The 27020-nt window shown below is 34.5% G+C and overlaps 2 protein-coding genes across 5 annotated transcripts in view; one reads left to right on the top strand and one right to left on the bottom strand.

Moving 5' to 3' along the window:
- The window catches only part of JMJD1C (jumonji domain containing 1C), a 314373-nt gene that overhangs the window by 161619 nt on the left and 125734 nt on the right, over positions 1-27020 (bottom strand). For all 4 annotated transcript variants that reach the window (XM_033406071.2, XM_033406069.2, XM_033406067.2 and 1 more), the window contains exon 2: positions 14021-14185. Coding sequence is in view for 3 of the 4 variants with exons in the window: in XM_033406069.2 (XP_033261960.1) it covers positions 14021-14185 (165 nt within the window). In the remaining variant the exon portion in view is untranslated. The remainder of the gene's footprint in view (positions 1-14020; positions 14186-27020) is intronic.
- The window catches only part of REEP3 (receptor accessory protein 3), a 393590-nt gene that overhangs the window by 141983 nt on the left and 224587 nt on the right, over positions 1-27020 (top strand). The gene's annotated exons all lie outside the window — the stretch shown is intronic.

Raw genomic sequence — 27020 nt, forward strand, 5'->3', positions numbered from 1 at the left:
TACAATGGTTTGCCCATCTTTCATGGTTCACATATCCATTTCAAATTGACAACCTTAAGATATCAAAATCACGTTTAATTCATAAAGCAGTACATGCATAGTAAGTTATCTATTTAGTTTTAAAACAAGACTTTTGGGGAATATTTGCATATTTACTGAGAAGGGAGGAAAAGTGGGGAATTCTAAAAGGACATATAACGATCTGTTAACTAGGGATACCTATGGGAAATACATGAAAGAGAATGAGAAAAGATTATCACTTTTAATCTTACATAATTATTTAAACTTTTCAATACAGTTACTTCTTTCCTCAGTAACTTACTTAACTATACCATGTCTCAAGTTTGCGTATCTGTAAAACAGGGATAATAAAAATATCAGTCTCAAAGGGATGATACGAAAACACTGGGAAAAATTCCTGGAACTTGGTAAGCCCTCAAAAACCTAACGATGTTATATTACTTATATTATTACATGTAAGAAAACTTACATCATATTTTTTCAAATGGAAGTATAAATATACTTTACAACAGTATCAAGGGAGATCTGTATTTTTCATAGAACTCTTCACAGTTGCATTTAAATAATTGTGTCAGACAGCAAGGACCATACTTGTTGGATTTACAGTACTTACATAATGCTTAGCACACAGTAAATGTTAAAAAATATTTACTGAATGAAATTATCATGTGACATATATATAATGCTGCTTCATTTTAAGTTACTTGTAACCATTTATAAATTAAAACAAAAAAGTATTTATACAGTGAAAGAGAAGCTACTTTTGTAAAGAGGCAAGCATTTAAAACTGAACACCAAAGCAGAGTTTTTCCCCACAAGAACTGAAAATAATTTCTCAAATGAGAACACATGGTAGACAGGCAACCATATTTCTGGACAAGAAGAAAACGCAACCAACAATCTCTACCTTTATTTTATATGGCTAGCTGCTTTTGGCTGCTATGAATTATAACAGCAACAAAATAAAAATCCCCAGCCATTCCAAGCATAACAAAAAAGACAAAGAGATATGGGAAATACTTATAATAGAAAGGTCAAATAATCAAGAAAAAGATTCCAAAATAATTTTAGGATATAAAGATTTTTAATAAATTATATCCAAAGAATAAGTGACTGTGACCTATGATGGGGCTCTGAGCCATACATTATCACCTGTGACCTCCAAAGGAAGTGATAACTAAAGATATTAGTCTGACAGTCTGGGAGGGGCTAGAGACTAAAAGTCAGCCATGTGAACAGTTTGTGATCAAGCCCCAGTAAAAACAATCAAAACCAAAGGTTTGACTTAGCTTTTCCTGTTTGACAATAATCTATGCATACTGTCATACACTGTGGCCAGGAAGAGATAACACTGTCCACGACTCCACAAAAAGAAGATGATCAGGAGCTCCACGTCTAGACTCCTATGGGAGTCTGTACCTTTGACTGATTTCAATTTGTATCTTTTCTCTGTACCAAACTATGGGCTTGAGCGTAACAGTTTTCAGTGAGTTCTGTGAGTTCCTCCAGCTAATTAATTGAACCTGGGGGTGGTTTTCAAAAGCCTTGAACTTGCAATGGTGTCAGAAGGGCTGTCTTGCGGAGACTGTTTGCTCAAACTGTACAACTGGCTGAGCTTAGTGAGTTGGTGTCAGAAGTGGGATTTATGCAACAAATGCTAACCACCTCAAATATGTAGTTTGGGAAAAGAATGACAGGATGGTGGAGGACAAACCTTTCGACTCCCAGGTGGCCCTTTGGCCACCCATGGTATGGAACTGTAGCTGTACAATGATCAGTTAGGAGAGGTGAAAGTTACCAGTGAAATTTAGAAATGATGGATCCAACTTGTAGAGATCTGGCTCACTGGATAAAGAAATGTAAAATTTTTTAAATGAGCTAACTATATAATCTCTTGATTCTTGTCATCTGTAACAGTTAAAAAGAAAGTCAGGGAGATACTGAGGCAGATCCTGACACCTGGCCAAGCTTAGGAAGAAAAAGATTTACTAACTAGAATAAGGAGATTAGAGGGATGTCTCTTCCAGGAGGAAGGCAAGGGATGGCAATCAGCCTATGAAAATAATGAGGTTTTAGTGAAATGGGTCAGGCAGACTCAACAAATAATGCTAGGCACCAGCACTGGGAAAGGACTTGTACCCTGACCCAAAAGGTCCTTTTGACAGGTTGAGGTCAAAATAGCCTTGGGAAAATGGCCCTCCATCTTAGCTGCTAAGGCTCACATAGCACACCCATGGGATTCCTACATACCTCTAAACCTATGGAAGTTCTTCTGGGGCACCTGTAATTTATACCAATGCACTATGACTGCCCTTCCCCCTATGGCTGATCAAAATAAGACATATCCTGTATTACCGTTATAATATTAATATAATTAATATAATTCTCAATACTCCTTGTGTACTGCCTGTAGTAGAGAAGTGGGCCTTACTTCTTAACACCACACAATGGAAAACAGTCTTAGTACAAGCTTGTGAACTAAGACAGGGTGATTGACTTTGTTCTAAACTGACTTAGAATCCAGAAAAAAATGAGTAAGGGCCAATTGTTAACTAAGCCTGTCCATAATAATATCTGATATATGGGCAAGATTCAATTGTTAGGAGCATAGCAAATTCCTCTGCAATACTGACATTGTTCTTTAGTGAAACTGAACTGTCTCATGACCATACTACAATATGACATAACACTGTCACTGTAAGATTCAATTACCTTATGTAAGTCTTATAATAATACTGATAATTAAATGTATCAGAAAATTGAGCTTTCTCAGAATGTAATACTGATAGAAAAAGAATGGTCTGGGAAATAACAAGATTTAGCTAACCATCAGCTAATTTCTATACTAAATAGTTCTGTACAAGTTTATCATAAGGTACAAATAGTGGTAGATCATGAGGGGAAATAAATAATAAATTACTACAAGAATATGAAAATGTATGTAATGGCTTTATAAATCAGATTAGCAGCTTCTTTAAATCTATCCCTACTCCACACTGGCACTTCCAAATGTAGGGTATGTTCATACTATTATTATTACTGTGACTATCATATAAATGCTATACTAAATGCAGATGTCTAGACAAATATGACTGTATTGCCGTAAGACAGCATAGGCTAAAGGCTATGGGAGTGGCCTGTCTAGTGAAGCAGCAACCCTACCTACCCGAAGAGAGGTCTGGCCTGGATTTCAGCTACTGGGAGGTGATCTTTAGACCCCTGTGATAAGTGTCTTTGTTTGCTTCAGGGCTTTGGCCACTGGACTGTCCAACAATTAATTTATGATGGGGACTTTGGATATTTCAATATCAGTTTCAACTTCCAGAGTAAGTGATAACTAAAGGTACTAGTCTGATCTCCAGAAAGAAACAGAGACTAAAGCTCAGATATGCAGACAGTATGTGCTTGAGCTCCAATGAAAACTATGGCCAGCAAAGGCTCTGGTTGGCAATACTCTGCAATTATCACACTTTGTGGCCAGAAGGAGATAATGCTATCTATGAATATCATGGTCCATGTGTAGACAGACCCTCCTGTACTTTGTGCCCTAGGCATCTCTTCCCTTGTTGATTTTAATTTGCATCCTGGCTCTGCAATAAATCACAGGCACAAGTATCCCAGTTTTCAGTGAGCTTTATGAGTCCTTGTAGTGAATTATCAAACTGAAGAATAGGTCTGGGAAACCCTCAAACTTATAAGAGAGGCAGTCTTGTGGGGATTACACCTAAAAACTGTACAGTTTGGTTAAACTCATTGCTGTGCTATACAAAAGGTTTTTTTTTATTTAATTTTTAATTGAAGTAGAGTTGATTTACAATGTTGTGCCAATCTCTGCTGTGCAGCAAACTGACTCAGTTATATACATATAGACATTCTTTTTTCTTTTTAATATTCTTTTCCATTATTCCACAGGATATTGAATATAGTTCCCTGTTATACAGTAGGACCTTGCTGTTCTGAGGTTTTTATTTATATATTTTGCTGCTTAACCTTTACAACTCTACATGGTAGGCACTACTATTATGAAGACAGTGAGACACAGGGAGAATAAATGATTTAATTTCTTCCAGATATTAAGAGTAAAGGGCAGAGTAGAGACCTGAACCAGGAAATCCAACATCAAGGCTTATGTTCTTAATATATTACATTGCCTTCCTAGATGACTGCTAGGCTTCTGTTGTCTTTTTCAGCAATTACATTCTCTGAATCTGTGACTAGAAGATCTCTAAGGTCATATCATGCCATGTAAATCTATGAGTAAACAGTAATTCAGACTGAATTAAAAACAAATCTTAAATAATCTTTATTATATTTTACTTGGTCATTGTTTCAACTGTCATTTTTATTAGAAACTCTTAATTCTTTGTACTATTAAGAATAGATATTAAAAATGCTGTATTAAGCAAGGTCCTTTTTGACCCACCTCCAAGAGAAACGGAAATAAAAACAAAAGTAAACAAATGGGACCTAATGAAACTTAAAAGCTTTTGTGCAGCAAAGGAAACCATAAAGAAGACCAAATGACAACCCTCAGAATGGGAGAAAATATTTGCAAATGAAGCAACTGACAAAGGATTAATCTCCAAAATTTATAAGCAGCTCATGCAGCTTAATAACAAAAAAACAAACAACCTATTCAAAAAATGGGCAGAAGACCTAAATAGACATTTCTCCAAAGAAGATATACAGAGTGCCAACAAACACATGAAAGAATGCTCAACATCACTAATCATTAAAGAAATGCAAATCAAAACTACAATGAGATATCATCTCACACCAGTCAGAATGGCCATCATCAAAAAATCTAGAAACAATAAATGCTGGAGAGGGTGTGGAGAAAAGGGAACCCTCTTACACTGTTGGTGGGAATGTAAATTGATACAGCCACTGTGGAGAACAGTATGGAGGTTCCTTAAAAAGCTACAAATAGAACTACCATATGACCCAGCAATCCCACTACTGGGCATATACCCTGAGAAAACCATAATTCAAAAAGAGTCATGTACCAAAATGTTCATTGCAGCTCTATTTACAATAGCCCAGAGATGGAAACAACCTAAGTGTCCATCATCGGATGAATGGATAAAGAAGATGTGGCACATATATACAATGGAATATTACTCAGCCATAAAAAGAAACGAAATTGAGCTATTTGTAATGTGGTGGATAGACCTAGAGTCTGTCATACAGAGTGAAGTAAGTCAGAAAGAGAGAGACAAATACCGTATGCTAACACATATATATGGAATTTAAGAAAAAAAAAATGTCATGAAAAACCTAGGGGTGAAACAGGAATAAAGACACAGACTTACTAGAGAATGGACTTGAGGCTATGGGGAGGGGGAAGGGTAAACGGTGACAAAGCGAGAGAGAGGCATGGACATATATACACTACCAAACGTAAGGTAGATAGCTAGTGGGAAGCAGCCGCATAGCACAGGGAGATCAGCTCGGTGCTTTGTGACCGCCTGGAGGGGTGGGATAGGGAGGGTGGGAGGGAGGGAGACGCAAGCCGGAAGAGATATGGGAACATATGTATATATATAACTAATTCATTTTGTTGTGAAGCTGAAACTAACATACCATTGTAAAGCAATTATACTCCAATAAAGATGTTAAAATGAAAACAAAAATGCTGTATTAACATAAAAAGCATATGTCAAAGTATATCAACAGTAGCCTAAAACAAACCACTAAACTAATTCATTTGAAGAAAACTATTTCCAAAGTAAAAACTGCAGGACAAACTAATTACATCAGAATTTCCAATATCTTGGGAAATAACAGTTGTTTTCTTTTTTTTTTAATTTTTATTTTTTTGCTGTACGCGGGCCTCTCACCGCTGTGGCCTCGCCTGTCGCGGAGCACAGGCTCCGGACGCGCAGGCTCAGTGGCCATGGCTCACGGGCCCAGCCACTCCGCGGCATGTGGGATCCTCCTGGACCGGGGCACGAACCCGTGTCCCCTGCATCAGCAGGCGGACTCTCAACCACTGCGCCACCAGGGAAGCCCTAGTTGTTTTTAATTGAAACGACATTATAATCAAGCATATGCCTTCCATTCTAAAGGAATAATTTTAATTACTTTATAATACTTCCTAAGTACATAATTTTAACACCACTGTAATCAAGATTTGTGTTTTACTTGAATTTAATTTGTCCATGTTTCTCTAAAGTATTCATAATTATAATTTTTAAAGCTGCATAACCTCTCAGAAAATTAATGCAACACCATTCACAAATTTTCAGACATCAAAGTGGTTTCTTTTCTTCTTCCTTAGTAGGACTTAATGAACAACTTCCTGCATGTAACATTATACCTTTAATTTTTCTATCTGCAGGACTATCTGGCTCATATTAAGTATCTGATAAACACTGGGTGAACTGACTATAATTTTTACTTTCTTAAGAGTTATTTTATAAGGATAATTTCCTAAGAGTAGAATTAATGAATCACAGAGTAGAAACTTCTTTATGGTCCTTACAAAATAATACTTTCCCCCAAATAATGTCATTTTATGACCCACAAGAAATGAAAGACATGCTCATTCACTGGAATCCTTTCCAGTATTAGACTTTGTCATTTAAAAAATTTAATACTTTACGATGTATAATTTGATCTCTTAAAGTGCTTCACCTTCCTGAGAAATAATAATCCTGAAGGTTTATTATCTTTACTACCATTTCATTATTTACTAAAGTACAAAGAACTGTAAAACTTAAATTCTAATTCTGAAAACTCAATTGTCGATATGTAAAAACTCTGTAAATGAATTTATGTGAAAGCTCATTTCATATCTGGAATGTGGCATATCTTCACATTTCAGTAAAATTTGGCTGAAGTCATAATCTAACCAAGTTTGGCAATGTAAGAGACATAAATGTAAGTTTGTCCCAAAGAGAGGCGAATTCTGTTCTACTTTGAGAGGGTTTCTTTCAGAACAGAGAGCAACTAAAAAGTATTTTCACTAGGCAAAAAGCCTAAAGGAAATATATTGATGAAGGGTCACATGTTTTTTTTTTTTTTTTTTGCGGTACGCGGGCCTCTCACTGTTGTGGCCTCTCCCGTTGCAGACCACAGGCTCCGGACGCGCAGGCTCAGCGGCCATGGCTCACGGGCCCAGCCGCTTCGCGGCACGTGGGATCTTCCTGGACCGGGGCACGAACCCGTGTCTCCTGCATCGGCAGGCAGACTCCCAGCCACTGCGCCACCAGGGAAGCCCAGTTCACATGCTTTTGATCTGATCGCAATTCCTGGTCAAACCAGAATAACTTATCTAGCGAAGGAAAAGTTGCATTGGGAAGAAGAAGTCAGAGCTTCCTAAAAGTCATTCCAGAAATTCAGATAAATTACTGTAGATTGGCATATTTAGTTGAAAATGAAAATATAAGTTCATTTCCCCCCATGACAACTTAAGGAATCACATTTGTATTTGATTAGAAAGAGGGCATCTATTATAAACATTTTTATTGTTTGTTTTTGACTACTTGTCATGTAAAACTGATAACTTAACAAACACATTTTTACCACAACTGGCTGATGATGCTCTCTTGTCCTTTGATCTTAGCATAATAAAGTAATAGCCTGGAAACTTGCTATAACTCCCAGTGGGGTTCTTTTTCACTAGCTGGGATAGAGTAAATCTATCACTTTAAAATAAGCATTTCCTCACTGTCTAAGATGGGTAAGGCACTGTGCTAGAGTCCTAGGGTGATAGAGATGACTAAGACGTGATCCTGTCCTCAAAGAACTTACAATCTAGTAGAGAAAGACAGACATGTAAACAAATAGGTATAATACAAAGCAGAATGTACTAGTTGTTAAAATAAAGATACAAAAACAATGTTCTACAGGAGCAAAAGATGGTAAAATTAATTCTGGATGGGGTGATCTGGAAGGCTGGGTCAGCAGAAAAGGAGTAGAAAACTCAGCCCCTTAGAAAATGCAGCAGTGTTACAGCCCAGCTGGGTTAGGGTCGAAGCCCCACTCCCCACAGAAAGTTTTCCTAAAGGAGATGGAGCCAGGGCCCTAACCCAGTTAGGTAGGCGATTCGTTGATTTCAATTATGAATGCAACACTTTCTTTCCCTGGTGCAGATAAATGTGATTTCATGAGTATTTTGCTTCATTAAAAAATAAAATTTTACAACATATTAAGTAACTTACATAAAAATGTAAGTTACCTTGGCCTCCATCATCAAAATGGCCTCAGGTGGTACCATGATCTTACAGGACCAAGCCAAAAAAAAAAAGACACCACTTCAGCATTTTACATATGTGGTGCTCCAATACATGTTCTGCTATTGATATCCTGGGAAGAAAGATGAGGAGATAATTCCAGAGAAGTAACCTGGGTATTATACTATCCCACATTTTATTGCAGTTTTATTTACCTTTAAACTTTTAAAGTAAACTTTAGAATAGGTTAATGAGATAAAAGGGGTTTTTTTGTCCTGTCATGATTCCAAAAACCAGCAGGTATATTGCTGGTTTCCACTGATTTCTTAGAATAAGAGGGAGACTAGATAATATAACCAACATGTAATATTTAACAGATACCATACAAGGTGTGAAACAACTGGAAAGAAGATAATACAAACATATGTTTAAGTACAAAGGAACAGGAAAGCAACTATCAGGTGCACAGAATTACAAACATTTAATTCTCTACAAAAATCTGTAGAGAATTAAAAACAAGACTAACTTTCTACTGTGTTTCAGCCTATTACTACCTCATATGTATCCCTAAAATAACTCAAATTTGTATGTATAGTATTTCATTATGCTATATGAATTTAAAAATTCTGAGTTTCATAACTGCTGCTTGTAGATTTCCTTAAATAAGCCTCATTTTACTGAACAGATAAACAAGACTCTTAGTCACATGTATTATAATAAATGAATATTTGCAAAGTCTTATGAAAGTTAAAATGATTATTTTCTAGAGTATACCATGCATTCTGATTTTAATTGTTTGTTCTATTAATTTTTACACCCCCCTGAAACAAACAAAGGAAATAGGAAGAAAGGAAGCCACTTCCTGACTATCTGAATTAAGGAAGATATCACATAAGACAGACTTTCTTTAAATACAAACATACAATTCAAAAAGACTTTCTCTCATAAAACTAGCTGAGCAAACCACGAAACAAATAAGACAAAGAGTTACAGTATCTGTAATAATATTTTAAAAGTTCATAATATTAGAAAAACACAAAACCCTAATAAGTAACTGAAAAAAAGTTCACAAAAATACAAGTTCCTAATAAATATGAGAAAGTACTCATCCCATTAAAGAAATGCAAATCAAGACAATAAAATAGTATTTTAAAATATCAAATTAGCAGATATAAAAATAATAACATTCAATTCTGCACTTCTTAAACTGTAAAAATCCTCCTTTTCCAATGTTTGTTTGGGTTTTACAAGATGTTCTGAAAATAAGTAATCAATGCTTACAGGCAGGGTTGGGGGGAGTTGGGGGGTTAAGGTCAGGGTGAGATGAAAACACTCATACACTGGGGACAATAGTAGTAAGCACAACTTTCAAATAATTTGTGGAGAGTATTAGCATATTTTTAGATTTTTCTTGTTTTCAAGTTCATACCCTTGTGACTCTACTACCGTGAATCTAAATTTTAAAAATAATCAGATTCAGACAAAGATTTACATATTTATAATGATATTTATAATCACAAAAAATTAGAAACAACTACAATACCAAACCTTAGGGAAATGGATCATTATAGGATCAAATATTATGCAGCCTTTAAAAATTGAGGACAAATGTATAGGATAAAACATTAAGTAAAAAAAACCCAGGATCTACAATTTTAATGCAGCTTCAGCTAAAACTATGATTAAAAGAAGCACAGATTTTGTATCCTGCTGCTTTTCTGAATTGCCTTATTAGCTTTAATGTGTGTATATGCGTGTGTGTATGTGTGTGTGTGACCACACAAGGTCATACCATCTGCAAACAAATAATTTTACTACTTCTTTTTCAATTTAGATGCTTTTTTTTCCCCTTGTCTAAGTGTCATCCTTCTCTTCCGGAAAAGCTTCCAGTTTTTTCACAATTGAGTGGGATGTTAGCTAAGCAGAAGGATATAAAATCAGCACATGGAAGTCAACTGCATTTCTATACTATAATAATGAACAATCTGAAAATAAAATTAACAAAACAATTCCATATACAATAGCATAGAAAAGAATTAATTACCTAGGAATTAACCACAGAAGTGAAACACTGGTACACTGGAAACTATAAAACACTGCTAACAAAATTTAAAAGAGACATAAATAAATGGAAAGATATGTGTTCATGGACTGGAAGGCTTACTATTGTTAAGAGATCAATACTATCCAAAGCAATCTATACATTCAATGCAATTCCTATAAAAATCCCCATGTTTCTTGCAGATATAGAAAGATCCATCCTGAAACTCATATGGAATTCTCAAGGGACACCAAACAGCCAAAACGATCTTGAAAATAAAAAAAGTTGAGGAACTTATACTTCGTGATTTCAAAGCTTCAGAAATCAAAACAGTGTGGTACTGGCATACAGAGAGACATAGAGACCAACAGAACAGAATAAAGAGCCCAGAAATAAAATCTTACATATACAGCAAAAGAAGTTATGACAATAGTGTCAAGAACATTCAGTGGAGAAAGGACAGTCTTTTTAACAAATGGTGCTGGGAAACTGGATATTCACATACAGAGGAATGGAGTTGATATTATATTATATAATGCCCTATACAAAAATTAACTCAAGATGGATCAACAGCATACATGTAAGGCCTAAAACAATCAAACTCTCAGAAGAAAACATATGACAAAAACTTCATGACTCTGGATTTGGCAGTGATTTCTTGGATATGACACCAAAGGCAAAGATAATAAAAGAAAAAAATAGACAAATTTAACTTACTGAAAAATTTAAAATTTTGTGCATGGAAAGACATTATCACCAAAGTAAAAAGACAACCCACAGAATGATAGAAAATGTTTTGCAGATCAAATCTGATAAGGGATTAATATCCAGAATACTACAGAGAACTCCTAAAACGCAACATAAAAACAAACAACCCAATTCAAAAATTGTCAAAGAGGGCTTCCCTGGTGGCGCAGTGGTTGAGAGTCCGCCTGCCGATGCAGGGGACACGGGTTCGTGCCCTGAGCCATGGCCGCTGGGCCTGCGCGTCCGGAGCCTGTGCTCCGCAACGGGAGAGGCCACAGCAGTGAGAGGCCCGCGTACCGCAAAAAAAAAAAAAAAAAAAAAAAAAAAAAAGGTCAAAGAATTTGAAGAATCATTTTTCCAGAAAAGATATACAAATGGCCAATAAGCACATGAAAAGATGTTCAACATCACTAATCATTAGGGAAATGCAAAGCACAACAACAAGGAGATAGCACTTCATATCCATTAGGATGACTATTATCAAAAAACTGAAAAAAAAAGCAAGTGTTGGCTAGAATGTAAAATAGTATGGCTGCTCTGACAGTATCCACAAAAAAATTAAGAGATAGAAGTATCATATAATCCAGCAATTACACTTCTGAATATTTACTCCAAAGAAGTGAAAGCATGGTCTCAAAGAGATATATGTACCCCCAAGAGCACAGCAGTATTCCTCACAATAGCCAAGAGGTGGAAGCAACACAAGTGTACACCAACAGACAAACGACTGAATATGATGTGGTACATACATACAATGAAATATCATTCAGCCTTATAATATAAAGGAAGGAAATTCTAACACAGGCTACAACATGGATGAACACTGCAGACACTGTGCTAAGTGAAATAAGCCAGTCACAAAAGGACAATACTGTATGATTCCACTTATATAGGTACAGAGTAGTCAAAATCATGGAGACAGAAAGTAAAATGGTGGCTGCTAGGGGCTGGGAAAAGGGGGGGAATGGGGACTTGATGTTTAATTCGTACAGAGTTTCAGTTTTGTAAGATGGAATAATTTCTGTAGATTGTACAACAATGTGAATGTACTTAACGCCACTGAACTTCACACTTAAACGTAAGTAAAATGGAAAATTCTATGTTAAGCACATTGCACCACAATTCAAAAAAATTATTTAATTCTGTGCTTGAAAAAAAAAGGCAGAGAAATATAATTTATAAGAAAATATGTCAAAGAATTAAGTTAGATATTCCTTGGAAGCCAAAATAGAATTATTATGATTTTCTAGTTTATACCATTTAGCACTTTCCAAGTTTTTAATAATATGTACTTGTTTTTATATTTAAAAAAAAGTTGAATTTTAAAAAGAAGTTTGGTTCTTATTCAAGTAGTTCTGTGAGGTTAAAAGATTTTCAACAGAAACAAATTTCTAAAATTATGATAAAAATTATTAAACAGTATTTCCTAATAGAAATTTTCTCCCAAATCAGTAATTTACAAATATACATTAGGAATTCACCTTAATTTTAACTCTCTCTCATAAAGGGCAAAGATTTTTCTAAAGTTCTGTTTATTCTTTAACTATGACACTAAGGCATATTTTTTGGTATTACTGATATCACTGCTTCCTGCTTTTGAGACTTTTCATACAAAATTCACGTATATGTGATAATTACAGATTTTTTCCAATTTTTGAGTTAAGGTTTAGAGAATGAAAAAGCATGCTAGTCACGATTTTAAAAAACTTCATATTAACAATCCAACATATTCATTCAACAAATATTTTTTTAAAATCTATTATGGATAAAATTATCTTCTTTATTTTCCTAGAGTATTCAAACTATCCTATCAAAACTATAACTCATAAGTATCACCTTTCATCTTTCCATATTATATTTTCTTTTTAAAATGCCATTAATTCATTTCATCATCTCTCTCCTTCCCTCTCTGTCTTTGCTTTTTAACCACTTAACTCCTCAGACTTTTAAAGGGTTAACTAACTAAAAGAGAAAATTTTTAAGCACTACAATTCTCAGCAAGTAAAACTATCCTTGTAAGTAGTTAATTTATGTTGAAAAAATCTGAAGTACCTACCCTGATAATATATATACCAAATACATGAAATAACGTTTCAATGGCTTTAACATATTTCTTTGATATTAATGTAAGAAAATTATTTCATTCAAACAAACTGAATAAATATTAAATGCCGAACACCCTGCCAGAAAACAGGGATAACAATGGTTAAAGAGATGTGGCTTTTTTCCCACAGAATTAATGATATTGTTGTTAGTATGTTTCTTTTATAAAACTCTGCAAACTAATTGAGAATTTATTGAAATCTACTATTTTCTTAAATGGAATACCTCCTGATATGAAATAATTTTACTTATTACCTTAACATCCACAGTTGACCCTTAAACAACATGGGGGTTATGACCTGATCCTCCGTGCAGTTGAAAATACGTGTATATAATTTTATAGTTGGCCCTCCATATCTGCAGTCCCCCATCTGCAGATTCAACCAGCTGTAAATAGTACAGTACAGGGGTATATATTTATTGAAAAAAATCCATGTATAAGTGGACCCCACAGTTCAAGTCCATGTTGTTCAAGGGTCAACCGGAATTTCACATTAAATATCTGCTATTATCCACAATGACTCACTCAATTTTGACAAAATTTAACAAACTAAGGAAAATTATATGCTACTGAATGATTTATAAAAAGTACCCTCTTATCGTTCACCTACAAAGTCTCATTCAACACAGTTCTTTCACACTGCATACAAATCAATCAAGTATCTCTCAGCAGTTGTCAATTCATGTTTCCCCTAGTTGAACAGAATAAACTATTTATGGACTAAATATGCTGAAAGAGTACTAACAAAAAGACACACAGAATTCTTTAACAAAATGAAAGCAATATTTTGAAATATCTGCCAGATACTTCCGAGCCTCCTCAGGAATATTAACCTATAATCACTAAGATAAATCTAAACTTATATTTAGCTCTTATTCTTTTAAAACAAACAACTGAAAATGCTTAATGAAATAGGAATATAGATCTTACCAATGCAGGCCACTGAATCTGTTTGCTCTTTGATCCCTGAGTCTGGCTAGGGTTGTTCCTTCTGGCCCAGATTAAGTGGTATTCCACCAAGAAGGTTGAAAAATCTTCATAAACCTTAACCCACTCTCGTTTATCCCACTCAAGATGATCAAATTCCACATACACCTATGGAAAAGAAAACATAAACTCCATAAACAACACAGAATGTGATATTTTAAAATATAAGCCATGAAGTTAAATTAGAAAAGCCATTAACAAATTCATTATTCGAATTAATATTTCTCTTAAAAATCATTATTTATCTAACATCTCCTTAACCAAATTATAACCCTTACCTATTGTATGGCAGGAAGATAAACTGTAAGTTTATTAAGAAAAGCAATTTACACAATATTGGTCAGTACAGACCAGCGAATATCTACTAAAAAAATACTAAAGAACTATGTTGATACTGATGTTTCTAGAAGCAGAAGTCAGGAAATGTTTTCTGAGGACCAAATAGTAAATATTTTACGCTTTGCAAATCATATGGCCTCTGTCATAACTACTAATTTCTGACTTTGTAGTATCGAAGTAGCCACAGACAATATGTAAACAAATGAGTTTGGCTTTGCTCCAATAAAACTTTAATTACAAAGACAGGAGGCAGTGCAAGGATGGTTCAACATATGAAAAATCAATCAATGTTATATACCTCATTAACAGAATGAAGAAAACTATATGATCATGTTAACTGACAAAGAAAAAGCATTTGACAAACTCAACACCCTATCATTATAAAAATAGTCAAACTAGGAATAGAAGGAAACTACCTTAACTTAATGAAGATAATAATGGAAAACTCACAGCTGAATCATACTCAATGATGAAAGACCAAAAGCTTTACCACCAAAACAGGAACAAGACACGCGTGTTGTATTTGGAAAACTGAAGCTGACGCTTCTATGCTAAGTCATTCAATCATTCAACTCTTCTTTCCCCACGGTCATCCTTTTCATTCATAGAGCTGTGCTCCCTATTACATTATGAGTTATGCTGGAGGCCGTCTTGTTCTTTTTTTTTTCCACCCATCTTTTGCTCCCTTACACCTGAAGTGTTTCAGTTTCCACTTATTTAAATTCTGTTTGTTCTTCTGGCCTTGTTCAAGTTCTTAGAGGATGTTTATAACCCCCACTTCGATTCAAACATTTGAACATTTACAAGCAGTTTTTTTCCCCAGTTTATATTAGTATATAAGTACAAGCTCGCTGAGGGCAGAACTGTTTTAGTGTTCACTGCAGTGCTGCATACATACAAAGTGCTTAACAAATATTACGTATCTCCTGCCTCTTGCAGTCATCGACTTTTAAACATGGAGGCAAACTGCTAAAACATATGTTTGATTTTGAGATATCTGTGCTACTGCCCATTAGGAAGCTAGTTAGATATGCTTACCTATTAGAATTGGGAAAGAGAAATACATTGTTCAAGGATTTAATCTCTGTTCATGGTTATCCACATGAAGGCACAGAAGAAGCTCTGTTGGCTTCTTCTAAAAATGCATCCTTAGGGGTTGAGCTGAGGTCCAAATGGCGTTATGCAAATATTTCAAACTATACCACTTTCTCCACTACTTTAAATCTTTCAAGATTCTCAATTACTCAATTGTGGTGTAAATGGGTTTTGGGAAACTCCAGGAAACTGAAGCTGAGATAAGGCTCAGGAAAACCTTAGCACTATCTTTGCTTTCCCCTCCTGGACAGTAATATGGTCTTGTTGACAAAATATTTCAGCCAAGAACCTAAAGAACCAAGGTTTATAAACGTCTCTTTATCTAAAAGGACATATTCAATGTAAATGCAAAGCCCTTGATATAAAATTAAAACTTTCAGCTTGAAGTAAACTTTCTAAACTCATAGTTTATCTTGCATGGACAGTGTCATGGGCAGTTTTAGGAAATCTGCTAGGACCTTGGGGACAAAAGGAAACTAAAACTAGACATTCTGCTGCTTCTTTGCTATGCAGCCAATTTACCTCCACACTATCAACAATAGTGAAGAATTTGAGATTTGACTGCAGACAGACAGGTAAGTAGGTAGATAAACAGTTAGACAGTTGTGTGTGTGTCAATCTCTTATTTTTCTACAAAATAAAACAATGACCAGTAACTAGGAAAAGCCCCTATTCTTTCACAATATATTCTATTCAATGACATTTATAAAGAAAATTAAAGTCACACAACTGTTTCTGCTGTAAAAATCAAATGATGTAAGACAAATTTAGTTATTTTTACCATGGTTTCAATAATAATAATGTTGATATTATATCAATTTAGTGCAATGCAGGCCTCATCTTTTTATTTACTGCAAAGGAAGGGTGGGGATCTACATAATGTCATGTGAGAACTGCGAAGAGTTCCCAGGCCTGATTCTGCCAAAACCAACCAGCCACCACAGGCTAAAACTACTTAGACTCTAAGAATCTTTAATGTTAAAAATAAAAGCGTTAGACTACACTAACATTTCTCAAAATATAATCTATATTATAGAATCATCATTTCTTTGTATATAAATAAGCATTAGGGAAGCCAAATAAGTCATGCACAAAGCTCAGGAACTAATAAGTTAAAGTAACAAATGTCTAATTTTACCAGAGGTCTTCTCAAGTCTTTTAACATGCCAGTGTTCATTATGCATTATTAATAATAAGGGAGTTTATACCGTGAGATTTTTCCCAATTTCTTTGTCCATAAAATCTTCTATTATGGGGTACTTAATAGTTTTCTATAAAATAGCAGTAGGTGGAAAAACAGACTAGTTTTTTCACACAAATTACCTGTCTACAAATTGATATAAATAATTTGGTAATAAGAAATCAAGGGAGAAGGAGAGGAGGGAGATTAGCAGATGCAAACTGGATATTATATATAGGATGGATAAACAATAAGGTCCTACTATACAGCACAAGGAACTATATTCAATATCCTGTGATAAACCATATGGAAAAGAATATGAAAAAGAATATATATAAATAACATACATAACCTTTTCAAATAGCTTTTATAAACAAACAAAAAAAGAAATCAAGGGGGGGCCAAAACCTGGTCATCTCTGCCCAAATACTCAAGGAGGTAGGTAACTAGATAGTAAATTAATGGGGTTTAAAGTGTAATACAGTAAATGTCTTACTCAAAACATTTAAAAAATGCCCTATGCTTTATAAAATCAGAAATGTTTAACTATGGCTTATTAATTCATACATGTTAAAAATTAAATTATCAAATTAAAATGGTAATTATAGCAGATTAGGTTAGTTTACCTTCCTCTCTAATGAATAAAGCATATTTATTTCAAAAGATATTTTGTAAGCAGATATTTTATATAAAAGTAAGTAATGAAATAGAGGAATACGATAAATCAACAAAGTAATGTTTTTATTATTACTGGCTTAGAGTCGTATTTAAAATAAGTTTTCTAGATTATTGGAAGAAATTGTGAAAAAATTAAAATCATTTGGTGACTTCATTTATTAGTTAAGACAAAAGAGACATTAGAGAAAATAATTTCATGTAAATTATATAAAATAAGGAAGCTAGGTCTCTTTTAAATTTTATTTTACAAAAAACGTAAACAAATGTAACCATAATTTTAGGTTACTTCAAAAGTTTACACTTTTATTAACATTAAAAAGGGTCAAAATTAATAGGCACTCATGAACTAGCCCAAGCTTAAACAAAGGGTATGTTGAGCAATAATCAATAAATCTAAGAATTATTTTAAAGAAATAGGTTGATCTTAGAAAATAATGAACTGTAAATTTAGAATTAAACCTGAGAAATAGTCTGACATAATCCAAGGTATAAGCAGTTTGAAACAATGTTAAGTGGCTTCTGCTATTTCCTCTCTTTTTTTTATTACAGCCATCCTAGTAGGTATGATAAAATCCAACATTTTAATAAACAAGTATAATATTCTGTGTAGTTATATTAAATTTGCTATGGTGAACTAAAATTAAAATCATAAGGACAATTCTACAGAGGAGTCCAATACATATTCACACTAAAACAGTATATTACTGTAATGACAATCACAAGTAAAAATTACAATACACATTGTGATATATAAATCTAGGTTCTGAAAATTCTAAAATAGTCTGGGGATCACAGATAATCATTCATTTCCCAAGGGGCATTCAAACCTCTATCAGAGTTAACAAGTATTATTGATAATGGAAATAAAAGCAATACCAGTAACAACAAAAACAGCTAACATTTCAATAGTGCCTGCTATGTCCATATATTAAGCTATTTAATCATTACATATACCCTGTAAGTAGGCACTATTAGGATCAACTTTTTCAAAAGCAGAAACTGAGATACAGAGAAATTAGTTGCTTAAGGTCAAACACCTAGTAAATGATGGAATCAGTGAAAACAATAAGATAGCTTCTAAGAGGCTTCACAGTTACACAGCAGCATAGTCCCTACAAGGTGATGCACACAGCAAGTGATAAATCACTTGAATAGAGAGGGATGTCTGGGTAGCTGACTCCTTTGTGGCGTAAAGGTAGAAGAATGACACACTTAAAATGGCCTTAAGATTTTCCACAATGAGTCTGCAAGTTAGAGCCCTAGGGGGCAAAATGAGAAAAAGGGTCAAACAAAGATAGCAAATAGTAAAATAAAGGAGACCAAGCTTGCTTTCAGTATCTATATTGTTTAATAAAAGAGACTAAGCGAGCTTTCAATATCTATATTGCTTACTCCTCTTCTCTATGAATTACTTACCTACTACTTGGTGAATAACAAGATGCATCAAGAAATGCAAACTATTCAAAGATGCTTAAGTTACACTTACCTTCTTTACATCTAATGAAAAAGAATTATATTCCCATCATCTTCAAAGTTCCTTATTACATTATATAATTCAGTATATATACTACTATCTTTTGGATAAATTATGCATAGTATTTAACATAATATCATTGATGATGATGACTGTCTTAGTCTGCTTGTGCTGCCTTAACAAAATACCATAAACAACAAAAACTTATTTTCTCACAGTTCCAGAGGCTGGAAGACTGAATAGAGCAAGGTCTGCTTATGAGGAGGACTCTCTCCTTGGTTGTAGACAAGCTGCCTTCTCACTGTGTGCTCACATGACCTCTTCTTTGTGGGAGCACAGACGGTCTCTTCTTATTAGGGCACTAATCCAATCATGAGGGTCCCAGCCTCATGACTTCACCTAACTCTAATTATCTCCCAAAGACCCCATCTCCAAATACCTTCACATTGGGAGTTAGGACATATGAATTTGGGGGGACACAAACACCAAGTCTATAACATTAGTAATGATAGCAGCAGCTAAAATTTGAGGGCTTACAATGTGTTGGGTAAGGTTTTACAAAAGAGAAAACTAAGGCATAGAGAAGTTAAGCAATTTACGGCTTTCGGACAATTATTCAAATGACACACAACTGAAAATGGCTAAAAAGGACAAACACCATCAGTTCAGCTCTTTTTTAGCATAAGGAGGCATTTTAGAGACCACAGTAGTTTCTAGACAATATAAAAGATGAGGAAGAGAGAGAAGGAGCTTTACCAAACAAGGAGGAAAAAGCTTTCCAGGAGCACAAACTCTGGGGATGCTTTTAAACCACAGGAATGAATTAATGAAGAGAGCTCTTCTATGGGTTAAAAGGGATTCCTGGGAATAGTTTACAAAACTGAAGGCATTAGGATGTAACTCAAGAGTTTAAAGGAGAGGGAGAGCAACTAAATATATAACAAAGAAAAACCTAAGTTAAATGCAAAGTCCTGAATACTACAAATGCTTGTTAATAAATCCCCAACATAATTTGTTTAGAGAAGACTCAGATTCTGGTTTTGGTCTTTTGAGACATGATTAGAAACTGAATTAACTATTAATGTTTTTATAGAAAAAAGGTCAAATGCAGAAGCTCCCATAATATATCATTACAATTCTAGGAGTACTTTTAAAAGTAGGCTGAAAATCTTACAACACGAGTATCAATCGTCTACTAAGTATGTTAGTTTTTTATTTTTTTTTTCCTTAGCAATTGATTATTAGCCTCTTAAGCTCAGTCCTAGAGCTCCACAGTTTTGAAAATTTATGCTGGCAGTCTTCATCACCCAACTGGCAAGCCATTCTCAAAACTTTTCTGCCGCTATTACTGCTACCAACTCCAAATCCAGTGACCCCTTTCATAGCTTTCTCTTGCAGCTACAAGATGCTTTGTTCCTTCCTTCTTGTAAAAGAACTTAATAAAAAACTGGGTCTTTCCTCCCCCTATCTATAACAGATACTATACTATGTTCTTGTCTATAACCATGTGGTCTTTCTCTAACTGGGCTCCAGAAGACAGTGTAATAGGCAGTTAACCTTTCAGGTAGCTGAGGCAGCTCAAAATCATCACTGATACTCTTCTTTTCAGATTTGGTTTTCCAGTTAAGTAACTTCTCAAAGAGTTGGCCAGAGGTAAAATATATTTCTCTGATACTTTGAATTAAAAAATCAAGTACTTTTATTCCTTATTTTCACAGTACTGAAAACTACTTCTGCTTTTACTTCTTTTTTTTTGTACTGTTAATTTCCTCCATTTACCTTCTGAAATAGATTTTTAAGAAAGTTACCACAGAAATGAAGACTTGCTATAACAATGTAAAGCAGTGGTGAATGTCCTTTCTTTATACTATTTATAAAGAACTCAGCACTAGGGCATTGGTAACTGAGTCGTAAAATTAAAATACACTTCTGTTTCTCGATCTAACTGTTCATGTGTATGTTAATAAAATATTTAATTAATTGGGATCGAGAAACATGCTACTTATTTTATCAATGAAGAAAACTAAGTAATAGAGGAAAGTGTACCTTGAAAGGCAGAAACAAATATATCTGAGCAAAAATGTACTGTGTTCTAAATATATTATTTTTATGTAGGACAATAGCACTGCTATCCATCTGAAATACTACAGAACTAAAAAACGAGCTAAAAGGCTCCTAACGAGCCAAGGAAGATGTTACAAATTCCATTCCCTACAGGCAAATGCACTTTACGCAAAGGTAAACTCTCTCATCTTGTGTCAGACCTTACTAACACTAGTATAAAGATAATAATAATAATAAACTACATTATCTAGTTTCCAAGTCTAAAGCAGATTATAAAAGCAAAACAGGGAGAGAGCCTCTGAAGACATGCTTCCATCGCATTCTAAAAACTATAAAAAAGTTTCATGAAGACTTTAGAAAATCTTGCACCCTGGGACTCAAAATTGGTCAGAAAATAGTATCACTGTATTATAATTTATATTAAATGGGCATTTGTTTAATTGAAAAATATATGCAAAACATTTTTTTAAAAACCCTCTATCATTTACTTTCATAGCACCATATACTTTGTACCATTTGACACAGATAAAATATGTCTGTGTATATTTAATGTTTGTCCCCTCTACTACTAGCTTGTAATAAATACGTTTAATGAGTGATGCAGAAAAAGTCTAAATTTATATCCAGAATCATCTAAGATGATGCAGAAATGTATTTTAGAAAACTCTCATGCAAATGGCTAATGTATTTAACACATATTCTATAACATTTATACACCAGCTTTATTCATAATTGCCAAAATTTGGAAGTAACCAAAATGTCTTTCAATAGGTGAACAGATAAACAAGTTGTGGTACATCCATACAATAAAACATTACTCAATGATTTTTTAAAAAAAGTTAGACCATCAGAATGAAACAACTGTTTTTAGTCACTGTCAAAATTCACTACTAGTGTATTACTTAAAGTTAATCAGTCCTTCTTTAATACTTCTACACTTCCAGTTAACTAACACAGTATTCAGTATCAGAATTTGTATTTGGACAATTATACAAGGCTTCTCCTACCAACCTAAGGTCTCAAGACAGTGCCAGTGTAGAGTGTTATGAAGAGCACTGGGGAAAGAAATTTCAGCCACCTAGCTTTTGAGACATCAACAGCACTTAAGCAGTTAAGTCATCTGAAATTATAACTAAAACTAACAGAATTTTTAAATAATGGTACCAGAATATTCACTATCAGAATAAGTACACTCATACTAAAACTGTGCACTCATTTTGAGGTAGATATTTATTTTTTCTATTGCAGAAAGAAAACCGTAAGATTCCAAGTCTTTTTATTTTCATTTTTTGAATTGAAAACTAGGGCTTACTATCCTCGTCAAACATTTTAGATACAAGAATTACTCTAGGCATAGGAGAATGACCTCATTATGTTTCATCCCTATCATATACTTGGCTGATACCTGTATTAAAGGATAGCAGGTGTCATTACAAAGGGTCATTGCACAATTATTATTAGGTGTCTCACCCATATATGCTGTATTCCAAGACACAATTATCACCACAGATCCTTCACACTTACTTTGTGGAGATCATCTGGACTTCCTTGGCCTCAGATCCTTTGATCTTAAATTGAGTCTGAAACCGTTTAAATTTCCTGGGCTGCCAAATTCTCTTTCATGTGTTTTCGAGAATAGAGAGCCCTGTGTGGTGTTTTCTGTAAACGTAAAGAGGATAACCTACCAAGCAATGATCAAAATATGGAATATACCTTTGCTTATTTCCAGGGACCTAGTTTTAGGCCATCTACCTCATAGGGCTAGAAAATCTACTAGTGGATCTATGTAAAAACTGTAAAGCCAATTTGTTGTACTTTGGGAGCCCCCCCCCAATTAATTTTTTAGCAATAAATTTATAATTGTACTTTTCTTTCTGCCTCAAGGATACTGTGGCTAGCAATAGGTTTTATTATGAATTTGCTGAGTCATGTCTAAAAAGCACATAGTTACCATTAAGACTTTACCTTACTTCAACTATAAAGGATAGTTCCATCTGGCAGATAAAAGTATGAATTTTTAAATTTATGAGAAAATAAACATGAGGAATATCCCTCCTCTCAAAAAAACAAACAACTTGCACCTTTGAGACTGTATGTGCATTCTGACCAAATATACCTTTATCCCTAACAGAAGTCAACCATAAATAAATAATGGACTCTTTCTATCATGGTGGGCCAGCAATCCAGTTTGACAGAGTCTGATCTCTGACTGAAGCTGAGACTAAGCACCAGAGCCCAGAAACCTGAGAGAAGCACCTTGGTTTCTGGAGTCTTGGGTGGGAAGAGAATATATAACGCCATACACTCCTCATTCGCATCAAAGCAGTTAGCAGTATTTTAAGATAATAAAAAGTAGCAGAAATTGATCAAAATAAGTTTAGGACGTGTATGACAAAATTACAAAACACGCATTTTAAAAAAATGAAGGTCTAAATAAAAGGACAGATACACTGTGTTTGTTACTTTAAAGACTCAATATTCTTAAAGTAAAATTTCCCCCCAATTGATCTATAAACTCAATGCAATTCCAATAAAAATCGCAGCAGGATTTTTGCAGACTCTTAAATTTATATGAGAGGCAAAAAGATATAGAATAGACCAAACAACTTCAAGAAAGAAGAAAAAAGTTGGATGACTCACACTAATTGGTTTCAAGATGCATTACAAAGCTACATTAATCAAGACAGTGTGGTAGTGACAAAAGACACACAAATCAATGTAAGAGAATAAAGTCCAGAAACAGATCCATATAGAACTGACAACTGATTTTTGACAAATGTACAAATGCAATTCAAAGGAGATAACCTTTTCAACGAATGATGCTGGGATAACTGGACACCCCTATGCAAACAAAACAAACCCCCCCGAAACCCTTCAATCCATACTTAACACCATATACAAAACTTAGGCCAAAACAGGTTATAAAGTTAAACGTAAAACCTAAAACTTTTTGGAAGAAAGTCTTTGTGGCAAATAATTCTTAGAAATGACTTCAAAAGCACAAAACATAAAAGAAAAAATGTAATTACTTAGATGTCATCGAAATTTAAAGTTTTTGCTCTGGGAAAGACAATGTTAAGAAAATGAAAAGCCACAGACAGGACCAAAAAAAAAAAAATTATAAATTGTTTATCTGACAAAAGACTTGTATCCAGGATATATAAAGAACTGCCAAAATTCAAGAGAAAGAAAACAAAGCAATCGAAAAACATAGGAAAAGATTTGAACAGATACTTCACCGAAGAAGATATACAGGTGGCAAATAAGCTAATGAAAAGATACTCAAAATCATTAGTCATTGGAGAAATGCAAATAAAAAGCACAATGAGATATTACTGCATACCTAACAGTATGGCTAAAATTTCAGCCTTGTGAAATAAAACTTGTACTTACACAACAGCCTGTATATGAATGTTTAGAGCAGTTTTACTTTTAATAGACAAAAGTTACAAACAACACAAACAGGGAATGGATGAACAAACTATGGTATATCCATATAATGAAATATTTCTCAGCAATACAGAGGAAGAAACTACTGATACAGGCAACAATATGGATAAATCTCAAATGCATCAGGATAACTGAAAGAAGCCTGCCTCAAAAGGTTATCTATTATATGGTTCTATTCACATGACATTCAGGAAAAGACAAAACAAGAACTGAGAATTGATTATTAATTGTCCAGGGTTAAAGGGGGTGGAGGATTTGAAGGTTTGACTACAAAGGAGTGGTAACAAAAGGAAATTCTATGGGAGAGTGATTCAACTGTTACACATGTTGATTGTGGTAAAGGTTACCCTACAATGCCATTGTCCTAACTCAAAGAACTGTTCACCAAAAAAAGTTAATTTTACTCTAATTAAAAAAAAAAAAATTGTAAGTAGAAAATTTAACTGAAAAGGTAAAGAAGGAGGAATGAGCGTGATGGAAAACTATGCCACTGCCTTCTGCCAAAGGAATGATGTAATAGTATTATACTTATTGGTACTCTACTATAAAGCTTCATGTGCCTTTTGGGGTAAACAATAAAATAATGGGATGGCAATCATATATTCTGACGGGCCAGAAATTTCTGCAATTATACATTATCATGGTATGGGTTGATCCCAGGATCCTTTTTCCTTGAGAAAGAGAAAGAAAGAATGTAAGTCCTCTGACATAGCCAACTCCACCCTTCCCATTTTTTGCTTTGAAAAGGCAAATGTGGAAGTAGAAGTGAGGGTGAGGAAAGAGCTATGGAAACACTAACAACCTGAAATTAAACACACACACACTCCCCAAATGCCATATAACTGGTAACGTAAAACTTTAGCTGAAAGAGAAGAACATGCCCTAAAATGAAAAGGACGTAAATGTCAGGTCCCAGCAAGTTTAAGATATGGAACTTATTTATAAACTTGCAAATGTTTTGTTTCCAGGAGCTCTTAGAAGGGGATATCCCAATTTTTTAAAGAGAAACTAATGATACCTTTTCATCATAGGCACAAGGGGTCACTGGAGCACAGAGTTATTAGGTATGCCTGTGCTACACCTAAGAACTTTCCCTTTGTTCAGCCAAAACAAGGAAACCAACAGTTGGTACACTTAACTGTATTTCTGTTTTTCTCAGTTGAAGAAAGATTTTACAAGACTGGATTTAAATGTATGCATTTTTTCAACAATCAAACTCATGGAATGAATTTTTCCTTCTATCAAACCCTATCAACAAAAACTGTTTTGCTCTCTTAATTCTGATTAGGTCAACTATAATGCTCGAATTTAATAAATATCCGCAGAGCCCTTCAAATGAAAATCACCACTATTTAACTGATCTCATCTTTTAATCTATGGTTCTCCACCACAAGAGAGTGAAAGACACAAACACTTAAATTCATAAATAATTCTTCAACTATTTAGTATGCTAGATTACTGACAGGTTTTGGATCCAAGAAAAGATATCTTGAAAAATCTAATTGTTCTTTTTTAGTTTTAACTTTTTTTTTAACCCCACATTTGTTTATTTATTTACTTTTGGCTGTGTTGGGTCTTCGTTTCTGTGCGAGGGCTTTCTCTAGTTGTGGCATCTCTTCATCGCGGTGCGCGGGCCTCTCACTATAACGGCCTCTCTTGTTGCGGAGCACAGGCTCCAGACACGCAGGCTCAGTAGTTGTGGCTCACGGGCCTAGTTGCTCCACGGCATGTGGGATATTCCCAGACCAGGGCTCGAACCCGTGTCCCCTGCATTAGCAGGCAGATTCTCAACCACTGCGCCACGAGGGAAGCCCTTAACTTTTCATTATATAGAGAAATAACAATGGATGCCCATGTGTCCATCATCTAGTTTCAACAATTTCACCTCATGGCCAATCTTCTTTATACTAAAAAAATTGTTCATTCTGCAAAATTATTCATTATCAGTCATCATTCAAGTTTCCCAGGATAGTCTTTTTTTTCCCTTTTCAGTTTGTTCAAACTAAGACCCAAACAAGTTCCACGAATTGCAACTGGTTGACATGATTCTTACATCTTTTTATCTATATAGGTTCTACCATCTCTTTTTCTCCTGCAATTTTCTTGTTAAAGAAGTCATTCGTTCCAGTCTTCAGTTACCTGTATTTTGCTGATTATACACTTCTATGGCATTTTTAAACATGTTCCTCTGTCCCTGTATTTTCTGTAATTGTTGAATCTAGAGTCTTAAATTCCGAACTGATAGAGAAGACAACCTCACACACTGTACCGTGTTCTTCATTGAGGCATATATGTATTACCATATATCTTTCTGTGGTAATAGCAGCCAATGACAAATATTGCCTAAATCCACTACTTAACTGACAGTTGCATAATAGTGATACACAAATTTTATCATTCCTTCATTTACTATCTGGAATATGTCTAATAAGTGAAAATTCCCCTCATCAAATCTTCAGTATCCAAGAGGTAGTTTGTTTAGGAAAGGAAAAGTAAATGCTTGATTTTTATGAGTTTTTCAAATACAGTTGCCCCTCACAATATCTGCAGGGGACTGGTTCCAGGACCACCATCCCCGCCCTCAGCTCGCACTCATGGACACCAAAATCCACGATGTTTAAGTCCTTTATTTAAAATGGCGCAGTATTTGTGTATAACCTATG

Source organism: Orcinus orca, chromosome 14, assembly GCF_937001465.1.
Source record: "Orcinus orca chromosome 14, mOrcOrc1.1, whole genome shotgun sequence".
Lineage (NCBI taxonomy): Eukaryota > Metazoa > Chordata > Mammalia > Artiodactyla > Delphinidae > Orcinus > Orcinus orca.